Below are 14,779 nucleotides of genomic sequence, written 5' to 3'. Positions count from 1 at the left end.
CTTTTGAAATTTTGATATTTATTGATAACACCTGTTTTTAATAAAGGGCTCTTTATTTTTGTACCATGTAGTCTATGCCTCCCTCACTCATCCTGGTTTATCTTTGGTACAACTACTAGATGCCCCATGGTTGAACCTTTGCAAAGTACATGATGAGTATAGGGCATCACAGGCCTTTGCTTTTACAGTTACCAAATAAAGCTCTATAGAGATGGTTTTAGATGAGCTGAACTGGAGAGTAAAGAAAATGAAGCTAACAAGTTCCCAGCATAAGTTTGAATTCTATTGGAAAAGCATCCCAGGTTGCTACCTCCATGATACTGGTTGAAAAATGGCAATAGTATGTAAGTCTGTCATCAAAGAATTAGGTGACTTTGACAAATCAAAAATATTCTAGAGTTTAAATTTGTAAAACACTTTTTAGTCACTGCATAGCCATTTCACTCTGATCCCAATGCAGGTGGTTCATTGTGTGGCGGGTGCAACAACGTGCCATCAGGGCATGCGCCTAACATTCATTCATAGTTCCATATGTGGTATATCATAATTGTAATATCTTTTATTTTCATATATTAAAAAATAGTAACAGTAAAGAAAAATCCTTCTATGAGTAGTGTGGTGCAAATGTTTCACTGGCCCTGTGTATATGTTTTGAAAGTAGGATCTCTTGTAAAATGACAAGATAGAGGGAAAAGGCTCGAAGTTTTACTTTTTTTTTTTATTATTGCAACTTTAGGGGAGGAGTGACTTTACTGATGATGCAGTATCAATCAAAGACTTTCAGAATGAGCAAGAAGTAAACAAGTTTAAAAATGAGAGTTTGGGAATGGCAGTTTTGCACTTGTCTCACATTGCTGTGCAGTCTGGACGCTCTTTAGAAGAAGTGGCAAAAGAAACAAGGTGATAAGCCATCATACCTCATACCTGCCAAACTCTTGCCATAACTGCATATTGTATAAGTGACTAATAACTCCTTTCAGTACTTCTGAGTATTTACTAAGGGAAATATTTGTATAGATTACCATAATGATTTTGTATATTTTGATTTTTTTTTCCAGATCATTTAGCTGAGTCTGTTTTCACACAACCTTTCCAATGTTTCAAACATAGCCTTTATTTGCATAATCTTAAGAAAATTACACAGAGTTGTAGACAATTATACAGCATGTGCCTGTTTTTGTCAGTTGTGTAGTGTGACACCTCCAGAGATTGGGTCACACTTCTCTGCAGCTAACTATAACAAAAATTAAACTGGTTTGGTTTTATAGTAACTAGTCGATAGTTACAGCAGTAGTCTCTTATGTTAAAAGCAAATGACTGCTACTCCACTTTGATTGGCTGAAAAATGAGGCAACATCGTGGCACAACAAAAGATTTGGTAATGTTGCGAGTGAATCATGTCACCCTCTGCAATACGTAGTCCTATAGTTTGACACACTCGGAAGCATTAAGATACAGCCACTGCAGTAGTTAAATCTGAAATATTGGCCAACCAGAAGTTATCTGTTGGGTGACGCAGGCTTTATTTAACTGAATTTCATTATTAAGTTCATACATGCTGAATTAGATCAAAATAATGCTAACATAAATCAAAACTGCTTTTCTGAGTCTGCTTCTTATGACACTTTTATGTAACTATAGTATTTCACAGTTATAAATTATTCTGTGCGCTGTCATAGCAACTTATAGTCCAATTATTTAATAATGTTTGTTTTTTAAGTGATGCTTGTAGTCTAATTTGTAATGTAAAAATGAGGCATTTTAATTACACTAGAGTCTAACACTTGCTTTTCCTGTTTTATCTCATCCAGCTTTATGCGCTGCATCCCCAAATCCTTCTGCAAACAGATTCAACAAAACAACTACTTAACAAAACTACGTATTAGAACTGTCTTCAAAAATTTTGTTAAAGGTTTCAATATGCACACTGTCAGCCTTGGAAAGTTAAGTGCTCAGGACATTATGTATAAATATCTGTCCACTTTGGAAACTTTAGTTCCCAACTTTGGTTTAGAGCTTTTCAAGGTTTTGGATTTAGATTTTCAGTCTGAAGGTGAGAGGGCTAATTTTTATAATCAGAATGGAGGTTTTGGGCAGTCAGAGTCGGAGTACATTGCTGTGCAAAGTAAAGCTGCTACCTTTGAAGTACTTGTATCTGGGACAGAAGGAATTAAGTGGCGACGATTAAAGCATGAGGTTAGTGGTTTTTGTTTGTTTATGCCTCCATCTATTTGAGGATTAAACATATTTTTTTAATATGTTATTGCACTCTCTAGCATTGTTATAAAAGTCAAAACAGAATGTTTTCTAACACCTTCATGCATGTTGTACATACAAACCCCCAAACCACACAAAAGAAAAATGTTAAAATTGACAGAAACAAACTCTGGATGGTATATTGGAAATGCTTGTGCACACACTTGTTCTCCTTGATATCGGATTAGTTGAGAACCACCAATTAATCTAAAATTAAATTCTCACACCATAGCATACTGGAATTCTACAGAGTTCCCATACAGTTTATGATCAGGCTAAAAATATAACACTTATTCTTTATAAGTGTGATCTAGCAGTGCAGCCCACTGTGGTATTTTAGCATTTTTAGATAACATTGACAATATCTAAATTTATTTTCATTATTATTATTTGTTTATTTTTAACTCCATTTTTAAAGAGAGTTGAAATAATTCTTTCAGTAAAACTACCAGTGGAAAGAAACCTGTCTGTATGACTGCTCAATATAGGCTACCATTATCTATAAATATGATACAGTTTAGTAAATGTGTATAATGAAAATCAGGTTCCTTACATTTTACATCTCTGAGTCACAGTCTTACATAGTATCACTGTAATTTTTAGCATCTGCTTTGTGCATCATTGATGTGACTTATTTATTTGTTTAGATGGTAAGCTGAGCACTGACACTATGGTGAATTCACCATGTATGTCAGTCAGTCATTGTCCAACCTGCTGTATCCTAACACAGGGTCATGGGGTCTGTTGGAGCCAATCCCAGCCAGCACAGAGCGCAAGGCAGGAACAAACCCCGGGCAGGGCACACCCACACACCAAGCACACACTAGGGATTGCCAGTGCACCTAACCTGCATGTCTTTGGACTGTGGGAGGAAAGCGGAGCACTCGGAGGAAACTCATGCAGACACGGGGAGAACATGCAAACTCCATGCAGGGAGGACCTGGGAAGCGAACCCAAGTCTCCTTACTGCGAGGCAGCAGCGCTACCACTGTGCCGCCACACTATATATGTAGTTATCCTAAATTACAACTTTAAACATCTGTATTAAAGAAGAAACTATGTAATTATATTTTTTGTTTGGGGCTAGCAAGAAATACCCATTTGAACAAGGGGATGATTTTACTTTTACATGCTTATCTTCTCATGAGAACAGTTCAGTTGGGACATTAGAATTAATGGGTTGCTTTTTCGCTCTTTATAGCATTTTGATATACTGCAAAGCTAATTTGAGGAATTTCTTAGTAAATCAAATCCCTGTTTGTAGTTTTAGAAAGCAGATCCAGTGAATTAAGAAAATGTAGTTTATGTATAGGTAATCATAACTCAATATTGACTTTGAAAATTTTTTTTATCTTGTGAATCTGGATGTAAATATTTTTTCAATTAAATTCACTTCATACTTTTGTATCTTTTTTAATTTGGTTACTTTAAAGGGAATAACTGAGAATGTCAGTTCTGTTAATTAATATTTCTTATTTAGCCTGTAGAAAATGGCAGTGGAAGCAGGATCTATTTTGGAAGAAATAAAAGAAGCAAACACAAAAGCAAACTTCCTCAACAGCCACACACACATGACCAAAAATGGTCCTTTTTCTGTGACTTTCCTGAAATTACACATATTGTGATAAATCACTCTAGTGTGAGTGTAAGCCGTGCAGACAATAAGTCAATGGTAAGTTTCTGTTGCTGTATTTGAGTATATATTTATTTTTGATGTTTTTGAGCTTGAAGTCATTCTTTGCAGCTGAGACTTTATAATCTTGAAAATGAACCTCAAACTAAAGCAACTTGCTTACTGTCCTTCATAGCTATTGTCTTTTTTTCAGTCTGACCAAATCTTACTTGTTGAGTTGAATGTTACTTTAGGTTCTTCTTTTTTTTCTCCCTTTCATTTATTCTATACAGCCTGTAGTGGCAAGCTAATATAGTAAAAACTTTTCAGTATTGTTTTAGGTCTAAGAAAAACTATAGGATTTAGATCAGGATCAGACATTAATGTGCATGCTTGTAACTTGCAGATTAAACAAAAAATCTTTGAAATTTTAAGTTTGCTCACTGAGATAATTGATTTATATCCCCCTCATTATGGTCATGTCTAAAATACTCTTGCCCTAAGTTCTTATTCGGTTAACTGCAATGTCTTAAAGAAGAGATTTCAGTGATTTTTGAGAGAGGGCTTATTTTTAGGACATGTTTGGGAGCAGATTCTACGGCTAAAGCCTTTTTCTAAGCAGTGTTTGTTAAAAATAGTCTTTGAAGATACAAATGCACACATTTGTCATTTTAAAAGCTGTCTAAGTGTTGTTGGAGGCAGCATATAATAGTTTTTCCATCATTAGAAAAGGCACTTAAAGCTGTGATTTTTAAACCTATTGCAATGATAGATATTTTCAGTTGCTCCTGGGGAAGAAGGAATGCAGCTGTTGTCTTCAATGCTATGATAATTTTTTTTTTTACATTTTTACTACTCAATAGTAGTGAAGTCAAGCAAGTTAGGTCTAAGATGTCATTCATCATGAAACATTGTCAGAGAATACATTTAGTTTGTAACACCCCAAAACAATTGGGGAAACCAGAGTGTTGCACAGTTCACAAGGTCTTTTTCCAGATGACTTTATTGTGGTTAGTTTTCAACTAAGAAGACAAACACTAAGCCCAAAGGTTTAAGCCACTCACCCCTTGATAAATCATATTATATTTAGTATATAAGGTCAAAATTAAAAGTGAATTTATTAACACAAATAACTTTATAATACTTAATGTTAATTTCTGAACAAATCACATAAAAAGTGTTTACTGCAGTAACATGGATTAATTATATGTACACTCCTAGAAGGTTAGTGATGAGTTGATATATCTCCCGAGAAGCATAAAGTGCTAGGAAGCTATGAAACCTGAACGATGATTTGGTGGGGGTTAGGCATGAAACAGTGAGAGCCATGAAATGCCCTCACTCGATTGGCTATTAAAGAAGGGAAGGACCTTCATGACGAGGGACAGATGCTGCACAGGAGGGATCAGGTGGGGAGTTAAATGATAATACCTGCATGGTAGTTTAAATGTGCTGTGCCGCACCCGTTATTAAAAAAAAAAACATACCACAAGTGGAAAATTGAAAAGGGTCCACGGGCAGATCTGTGTAGCTCTGCGATTCAGCTGGTGTGTAACTGGGTATATGTGCAACATCACTAACGTATAATGCAAGTGACAACCTTCTCAATGAAGAGGAGCTCTGCAGCTAGATGTTGTTGGGAAAATGCCACACCATGGGTTTCATTTATAAACCTTTGCTTAGATTCGAGCATGAAAATATGCATTTGCAAAAAAAAAAAAAATCTAATTTAAAAAACCTGGGGTATGCACATTTCTATGCAGGTTATAAGTCACAAACATCTTATAATTATGTTTAAGTGAATGTGCCAAAAAACTCATAATGACACCGCAGTTGACTTGTGTGATAATGGAATGTCACTGTTTACAGTTAACAAAGCCGCTTCCTTCTCTCTTGGCATCCCTATTGCAGTTTAAGTTCTGTCAACTGCTCTAATTGCATTAGGAAAACCCAACACTGCTACAAATCACATTTTTATTTTTGCATGTATACCAACACCTTATTAAAGCTGATGTAGCGCTCATCAGTAGGTTAGTGACTTCCAGCACAGCAGACATGATGAAATGAAGGTTGATTAAGATATTCCTGAACTGTTGGCCTAAGAAGTGACAACAGGTAGCCAATATAAACTGATGATAAAAACTATAAAGTTCTCCAGTGCAAATACTTGAGATTTACAATTGAGTCTGTACATCATATTCATCTCATTTGATGTTTAATATGTTTGTCACATTAATGTAATTCTAATAATGGCTCAGTGATATGAATTATTATTGTCATTTAGCTTCTCTATTTGATCATGTGTATCCTTCCTATTTCGTCAGATTAGGAATGCTCATCCCGTATATGTATAATATATTGGCTGACTTTAAGCAAACAGAAGGAACAAGTTTTCAGTTATTAATAATTTATTAGTCCTAGCTGTTCTGACAGTTATACAGGTTTCAAATCTACCAGACTCCTTGAATGCGCACCTCCATTTTTACCAGTGGTTGTTGTTTCTCATCAGTGCTCAAACTAATCACTTATTAAATAGTTTTTCATGGCATAAAGGTGCAAGTTTAAATGCTTCACCACACCCCACATTTTATCAGAAACTATCTCTCTCTCTCTCTCTATATATATATATATATATATATATATATATATATATATATATATATATATATATATATATATATATATATATATAATCATTCTATGTGTTTTTAAAGGGCAGCACCCTTTTGTGGTTTCAGATGTGGTACATTGTGATGAACAATGTAGCACAAACCTGTGAAGCATGTGATGTCAGCACTATTGCATTTTAAAAAGGATGTAGCACACACATTCATACTTTATTAACAAAAAGGAAAGACCCTGCAAGAGACTAGCACTCAAGCAAATGATAAAGCAAACAACTATTTATCAAAGGCATCTTCTTTTGATCTAGATTTGTCTGGGTCTCCAGTTTTAATTCTGCTCTTGAATACATTTATGGCAGATTAACCATTCGCATGTTTTGACCATTGTCTAAAAACAAGAAAATTCTTTTTTTAAGCCCCAAAAAGAAATGATCGTTCTTTCTGTGCTCATTGCACATTGAGTTACTGTAAATATGAAACAATTCCTGCATTTTTCAGAGACACCAGTTAGAGGGCCCAATCAGAATTCCACATTACTAAACATAAAACATGCATAAATTAACAAAAATCCCCATATGCATCACTGATGCATATTTCGTTCCTCTCTTTAACCCTTTGTCTTATTGTCTAAAGCAGAGCTTAAGGGTGCCACATCTAGTTTATTTGATTAGAGATGTTATTATGGTTCTTGAAATAAATCCATCATTGTAGCTTAGCAAAATACTACAATGTTACTTTGTAAAAGTGTTTTCCTCAGCTATATCAGGTCTCCCACTGAGTACATAACTATCTGTTCCTTACTGCCAGTCATGCGGTTCCACAATTAAAGGCACAGGCTTCCATTTTCTTAATAGTCAGTATACACATTCACAATGATAAGTGATTAAACAATAAACAAATTAACAAAATAATTTTACATGTGGTGCTGCTAACATTTAGTTGAAAAGCAGAAATAACAAATGACTTAAATATATCACCATTAACATGTGGTGCTGTTGACATTTAGTTGAAACACAGAAATAACAAGTGACTTAAATATGAAATCACCATTAACAGTGTGGATATTATTTAGGATTTTTATTTTAATTCATGCATAGTTTGACTCTTAGAGCTACATTTTCTGGTTAAATCCATATGAACCTGGCTCTGTTATTTCCATGACATCAGCGGTCTTGACAAAACAAAACGTTTTTTGTCTAGAAGACATGGGGTGAAACCTGTCAAAAATAGAAGGGAATGGGGTTAAAATAATCCGTCCCATACAGCCCTCTTGTTGTTATTGTAGCTTAGCTTTTAAAAGAATCACAGAACCAGAACTGTATACTAAGAAATGGCTGCAATTTTAGAAAAAAGAATTCAGTACAGTACACACTTCAAAATCGATCATAATTCATTTCATTTCAAATTTGGAAAGGCAAAGTGACCATAATTTTGTGTGGTCTGCGTTTATGCTGAAAGTGAAATTTGGACAAGCTTTTCTCCCCACCAGTATCATGCAGGATTCTTCTTTTTGGAGATTTACATAATGCAAGTTTATCAGCTTTTTTCTCAGACAGATAATAAGTATCATACTTTACATTAAGCTATCATATAAATTACTGTTTTGCAGGAGCTAGGTCTGAAGAATTATGAAGAGGCACTCTCATTTGTATCTCTGGTTGATGGATATTTTCGTCTTACAGCAGACTTTCACCATTATCTGTGCCATGAGGTTGCTCCTCCTCGGATCGTTCTAAGCAATGAAAATGGAATTCACGGACCTATTCAGTGAGTTGTGCTGTCTGACACTAGTGATTACTGAGGTTGTGAATTAAAGTCTTTCTTTATATAGCTTAATTTTTATAACCAAATTAGTTAATTGATTTATTTCAGGAAATAGCATTCTGTTAATTTGTGACACGTCATTATCTGTTCCATGAAGCCTCCAAAAGCCATGTACCCGGTAGACCTCTTGGCTGTTTCTCTTTTTATAATCCAGAAGAAGTCTGCTTCTCATGTTATGTACAATGTGAGGGGTTTCTCATGTAAATGGATTAAGTAAGACCTCACTAATTTTTATTTCCAGGCTGTCCGAGTTTGGTATGGGTATAAACTCTTTGAGACACACTGTATAGCTTGAAAATATGTACACTGTTGTGGTGATCCTGACAACAATTCGCTCAGTCATCATGGGCTCACTTTCCATGTTCTTACAAGAATTAGAAGAACACAACCTGCAAATTGATTAAATGTACAGTTTTGGTCTACTGAGAAAAAAGTTAAAGAGATCTTATTTATTTTATTTGCCTTTTTCCACTTTCACCTACACTATACTGCAAGATAACTTTTACAGATTCAAAGTGTGTGTTTTTTAAAATTACGTTTCCTGTCACAGAGAGGAGTTTGCCATTCAGAAACTGAAAAGGGAAGAAAAAGAGCCTGGTTTGTTTGTTGTTCGTTGGAGTGCCCGTGATTTCCATAGGTTAATCCTGACTGTTTTAAACAAATATCCTGAGGTGAGGTGTAAACTGCTGGTTTCTTTATCATGCAGATAATATGTAACAGGTTTTATTTATAAATATGTTTATAAAATTTTTATTTTAGGACAAATTTTGGTAATTGTTAAACATGTAAAGTATTTTAAAGAGGATTTCTAGCGCCAGCTTTATTTTGATTAATGTTCATGATGTATACTTTACATTTCTTTAAAATTATTTAGCAGGTAATAACTGAAATCATTTGATTTACAAAATGTTTGCCACCACATTTTTTTAAACAGATAAATTGCTTTTACTTTATAAAAGTGCAAATAATATAACTTCATATTATTTTACAGAACAATGGCCAGCACCACAAACAGTTTCGAATACAGCAAAAGGGAAGCAAGTTTGTACTTGAGGGCTGGGAGCGAGAATTCAGCAGTGTAAAGGAGCTGACAGAAAACCTTAAGACATGCGTCCTTAAATCAGGAAGTGAATGTTTTTTTGTTAAGAAGTGCTGCTTGCCAAAATCTGGAGGTAGGACCACATAACATAAATATACATTATGGAAATCTATTTATTTTTAATTTTTCTACTGTGTTTAGCTTTACCATCTGTATTAACAGTATCAGAATCTTTAAACTTTAAGTTAGAATTATAAAAGAAGTTTAATTTTTTTGTGTACTTTGCTAGTTTATTTGCTTGTTTAGGGTCTTAAAAGAATGCAGGATTTCAATTTATATCTTAAAACTTACTTGTTATGTACAGTATCTATGGATGTTGAGATTAGATCTTTTTGTAGCTTCACAAACAGTGGGGTAAGTAAAAACCTTTTTAAAAGAAGGATAAATATTGGCAGTTGATTGTGACAGTACCCTTCCTTCAGAATAGTAAGGCTAAGAAATTTCTAATTAAAATATCATTGTTGTTTGTCTCTAGTTTATTAAACACTTTAATCCAGAAATTTCTTTTTTAAAAAAATCTGCTGTTTCTTATTCTGTTGTTGGGATCCTGCTTGTTTGTGTATTAAAATTTAATTTTTAATTAAATTTTTGGCTTTCTTCCAAATACTACAACCTGGGATTTTTGCTGCAGCAAATTGTAGTATATCTGAGTAAACAAGTGGTAATTGCTTTAGAGATGTTGAAAGCTATGGTAAGATTACATTTGAACATATGGCTGTGGAATGCTTAATAGAGTAAAAAGCTTTTACTGAGGGTTGTGTAGAATGGTGAAAACAATAATAATTTAGTTTTTTGTGTGTTATTCATTAGTGAAGCCACACTATCCTCAATGTATGGCGTTTAAAATAAGATATGACACCTTAGACTTCACACGCAGACAAACCACATCATGATTCACCATTTTGTCATCTGGTATGCAATAGTGCAGTATTCGATACTATTCCTGTAGACACACTACTAGTTTTTGCCTCAAGACATTAAACTTATGTATGCACTTGAACTTTTGCTTCAGTAATACTGACCATTCTGTAGCTAAGTTGTTTGTACTGTATAGTTGTAGACCAGGAACAGATTCTTGGATGAAGAAAACTAATTTGTATTAATACTTATTGTATCTTTTAGGCAAAATCACCCTAGATCGGTTGCCAGACCATCACAAACTTCACAAAAGTCCATCCACTCACTCACACTGGAGCCAATTTAGAGTCGCCAATTAGTGTATATGTGTGTTTTTATATATAATATAGTACACACACACAGGTGGAATCCCATTATAACGTAACTCACAGGAACATAAAAATATTTTGTTATAATGGAAATTACGTTATATTGAATATGGGAAAAATATGTATAGTATTGTGACCGGTGCTGCCCGTGATTTGCTATGTCTAAGGGTGGCGGTGCAAGGACAGCTCGGTAGTTGCTCTGCTGCATCTGGTAAATAGTAGACCAAGGGCAAAGCAATTGGTTGTCCTCTGCAGAATCACGGTTTCTGCATATGGTGCTTGTTGCACAATATTTAACATTTAACAATGGGCTTTGACCTGCTCTTCCTCACACTCTCCTGATCATTCCTCTCCAGACCGCGTCTGCCACAGCGGTTATTCTGAGCTGCTGATGTTCTTCTAATCTGAAGATTATATCGGACCCTAATTTATTCTTTGTTAATTAGTATTGCCAAATCTTATTTTTATTTGTCCATTTTTTCTTTCTTTGTCTTGTAAAGCACTTTGAGCTACATAATTTTTATGAAAATGTGCTATATAAATAAATGTTGTTGTTGATAGGATCTAAAGCAGGATAATCGCCTGTACCATGGCTCCTAACAGCTCCTATTCTAAATGAAGTCTCGAGACTGGGTCCTGCCTTCTCTATATAAAGTACCTGTATTTTCCTTGAAAACATGGACTCGTCTTCCTGTCTGTCATGCAATTCTGTGACCCAAGCTTGACAATACGTGCATAAAAAAAACTGAGCTTCTTAAACTGCAAAAAATATTTGATTTGAAAATGAGACATTAGCTGTAACATTTCTTAATAGAAATACAAGAATGAAAATACAGAATGAAAACAAGATGTTAGATGTAACTTTTTTTATTGTAAATACAGGTGTGAACACAGAATGAAAACAAGACATTAGATGTACATTTTTATATATATATATATATATATATATATATATATATATATATATATATATATATATATATATATATATATATATATAATACAGATATGAATACAGAATTAAAACGAGATGCTAGATGAAGATGAAGGCACGATTCCAAAACGTTTTTTGCCACGTTATTTTTCTTCATTCCGAAATCAAATTTTTTCAGGATTGTTAATTTTTCTTTCAGTGGAAACGGACTCTTTCTCACTTTATTTTATTCATCTCAAAAAAAAAAAAAACTGAAAAGCACTGTGAAACTCAAAACAGTACGAGATCTGAACACAACACCACTACCCACACTCGGTGGAGCCCTGACTCAAAATTCAGCTAACACTGTTTTGGAAATTTCGCAACCGTCTCTGTCTTTAAGACAACCTGTTGCTGGGTGCCCGAGATTCAATACAGAAAGTGTAGGAGCGGCATTAAGTATTTTGTGCATCGTATTATTATCTTCTGTGGCCATTTTTGGTTGAAAAAACATTTGTTATACTGAGATTTACATTTCATTAAAGCGAGATTTGTTTAACATAATGTTCTATTAATGTTTGTCCAAACCCACAAAAGTATTCGTTATTATAAAAATTTTGTTACTTCAGAATTTGTTGTAACGTAATTTAACCTGTGTGTGTGTCTGTGTGTATATAGAGAGAGTGAGAGATTGTGAATGTAAGGGAAATAACAAGCAAAAGAAAAATTATGTATTTAATAGCCTCATATATTCTAACTGATCCTATTACATAAAATAGATGCAAACATTTTGTAATAGTTTTTGAAAAATTAAAACTATGCCAAAGGAAAAAATATAAAACCATTATAAGAGCAGTAGGTTGACTGACCCTTAATCACTATAGAAGAAATATTAGATGTTATAGAGTAAGAGTGCTAGATGCAAATTATTTTTTTTCATTGCTTGCTGATGTAATATTTTTCTGTGTTTTTATTTTAGAAATTTCTAATTTAATTGTGGCAAGACAGTCTCCAGACAGCAGTGTACGACCAATACCAAATGAACTGAATTTAAGCCAGCTGAGTTTTCACCGTATTCATAAAGAGGAGGTTTTGCAGGTTAGTACCACATCCTCTCTTAGAAGTTCTTTATCTGGTTATGTGTGTCACAATTATACTTTTGCTGTTGCCTACGTAATATGGCAGTGTATCACCTTTGCATGTTTAAGTTAGGCCCATTCTTACAAATATCTGTTGGGCCTGAACTGTGTGCATATGCTTTGGGAACTGTCCAGAAACACTAAGTAAAATAATTGTGTTCATCCCAATAATACATGAATGTCACAGAGATAGGCAAAGCTTAACATGCTGAGAGTCTCTGCTATCTTTCACAAAGTGAAATCCATCATTGTGTATAAATATAGAGATTTACACAATATGTCTATTGGAAACCTTATAACAATGGAGATGTCATAGTAAACCATTAGGATGCAGTTTTTTTGCCAAAATTTTATAAAACGGAGAGAGTTGCTGTTTATATACAGTATAGACAAAAAGATTACTACCATAATGATGAAAAGAAAAGAAGGTTAAATACTTAACATTTCAGCTGTGTAGCCTACATATCCAAAACACTGTGTCTCTTTCTTTTTTTTTTCTCAAGTAATAAGTAATTTGTTTTATTTGAGGTCTGCTTCAGATATTTTACAGTAAACATTTGCTTTGCAAAGTTGAAGTTTTGCTGATTCAATAAATAAGTTGTGGTTGTAGTTCTTGTTCTTGTTTACTCTTTTGGCTGAATTATTTTAATCATACCTTGTTACCAATTTATTATTTTTTATTCCTCTCCCTCAAGGTTGTACATTTAGGTCGTGGTACAAGGACCAATATATATGAAGGTATAATGCGTGTAAAAAATACAGCAAGAGGGGATGATGATTACAGTGAGTGGAACAACAACAATACTGAAGAAATCAGAGTAGTGCTGAAGATCCTAGACCAAACTCAAAAGGGCATAGCTCTGGCAAGTTTTACTAACTTAAAATTTCAAAATTGTCAATAAATTTCTGATTGGTTTTATTTTCTAAACTGTAACACACATTTATATGTTTGACCTTTTCCTTAGATTGTTGTCTAAATGAAGTTTTAATCAGTTTGAAAAATGTTTTTAACATGATAAAAGATTTTCAAAGAAAGTGATTAAGATCTCGCTGTATCTGGCTTTCCACCTAGGCATTTTTTGAAACTGCAAGTTTGATGAGTCAGGTGTCTCACATTCATTTGGTGTTTGTTCATGGAGTCTGTGTCAAGGGATCTGAAAGTAAGTCAAAATGTTATTTTTTCCAACATAAAGTTCAAAACTGTTAATATGTTTGTCATTTTTTTAATCATCAAACCCTCTTATTTCCACTTAAGTATCACTAGGGCTAAGCCTTAGCCTGGCAGCTTTGGGTGTAATGCAGCGACCAACTAAAAGGGCACACTAATGCAAACCTTGCTTATACAATATTTCCCCATTAACTGATTAGTGGTGCCAGTCTGTCAGATTTGCATGTCTTTTTTACTGTGGGAGGAAAACTGAGATACTTTAGAAGAAGAGACCTACTTTAAAATAGTTAACCTAAGGACTTTGAAATGCTTCTTCAGTTACTTATTGGGAAAGTAACGCAAATTTTTGTGTGTATTTCTTTCTTTTAAATAATTGACTAGTCAACAAAAATGTGTTTTTCTTCATCTCCCTGAAATTTCATAGTAGTAGCAAATTTCTTAGTAGAAGTTACACACTATAGTACTTAATGAGCGAATGTTGATGCTACTGGCTGCCGCTGCTCTGCTGCTTTGTTTACCTGGTTGCTGGCGATCTGCTTTCTCTGGCTAGAATCCATGGTACGGATTGATGAGCTGCTCTTTTGGAGTGTGTTTTCCTGGATTGTCCTGTTTTTAATGTTTTATCCAGTGACATTTTATTTGCAAGTATACGGCAGCAGAGCTTCTTCAACTTCGAAGTCGCCCATCTGAACCACCTTTGGAGTTGTACCATCACCGGAATATTCTCAGTTTTTCCCATTGGAAATACAGTACATTCACCGCGGTTCTCGACGGAACTTCAACTGTTAAGACCATAGGCCAATACAGTCTTTTTGGTCTATTTTTCCCCGAACTTCATGGAGATCTGGACGGACTGCCGACCTTATTGTGCTAGCTAACCTAACGAGGTTGGCTATAGCAGCACATGGGAAAATCAAA

General features: G+C 34.3%; 1 protein-coding gene across 1 annotated transcript in view; it reads left to right on the top strand.

The window, feature by feature from the left end:
- tyk2 (tyrosine kinase 2) overlaps nt 1-14,779 on the top strand; it is a 75,060-nt gene that overhangs the window by 38,283 nt on the left and 21,998 nt on the right. Inside the window, exons 5-13 of the mRNA XM_039772939.1 lie at nt 737-900; nt 1,812-2,196; nt 3,737-3,928; nt 8,102-8,259; nt 8,867-8,987; nt 9,308-9,488; nt 12,534-12,652; nt 13,389-13,556; nt 13,766-13,853. Coding sequence (XP_039628873.1) covers nt 737-900; nt 1,812-2,196; nt 3,737-3,928; nt 8,102-8,259; nt 8,867-8,987; nt 9,308-9,488; nt 12,534-12,652; nt 13,389-13,556; nt 13,766-13,853 — 1,576 coding nt within the window. The remainder of the gene's footprint in view (nt 1-736; nt 901-1,811; nt 2,197-3,736; nt 3,929-8,101; nt 8,260-8,866; nt 8,988-9,307; nt 9,489-12,533; nt 12,653-13,388; nt 13,557-13,765; nt 13,854-14,779) is intronic.

Source organism: Polypterus senegalus, chromosome 12, assembly GCF_016835505.1.
Source record: "Polypterus senegalus isolate Bchr_013 chromosome 12, ASM1683550v1, whole genome shotgun sequence".
Taxonomy (NCBI): Eukaryota; Metazoa; Chordata; class Cladistia; order Polypteriformes; family Polypteridae; genus Polypterus; species Polypterus senegalus.
The sequence above is the reverse complement of the archived record's forward strand: the minus strand, read 5'-3'. Positions and strand labels throughout refer to the sequence as shown.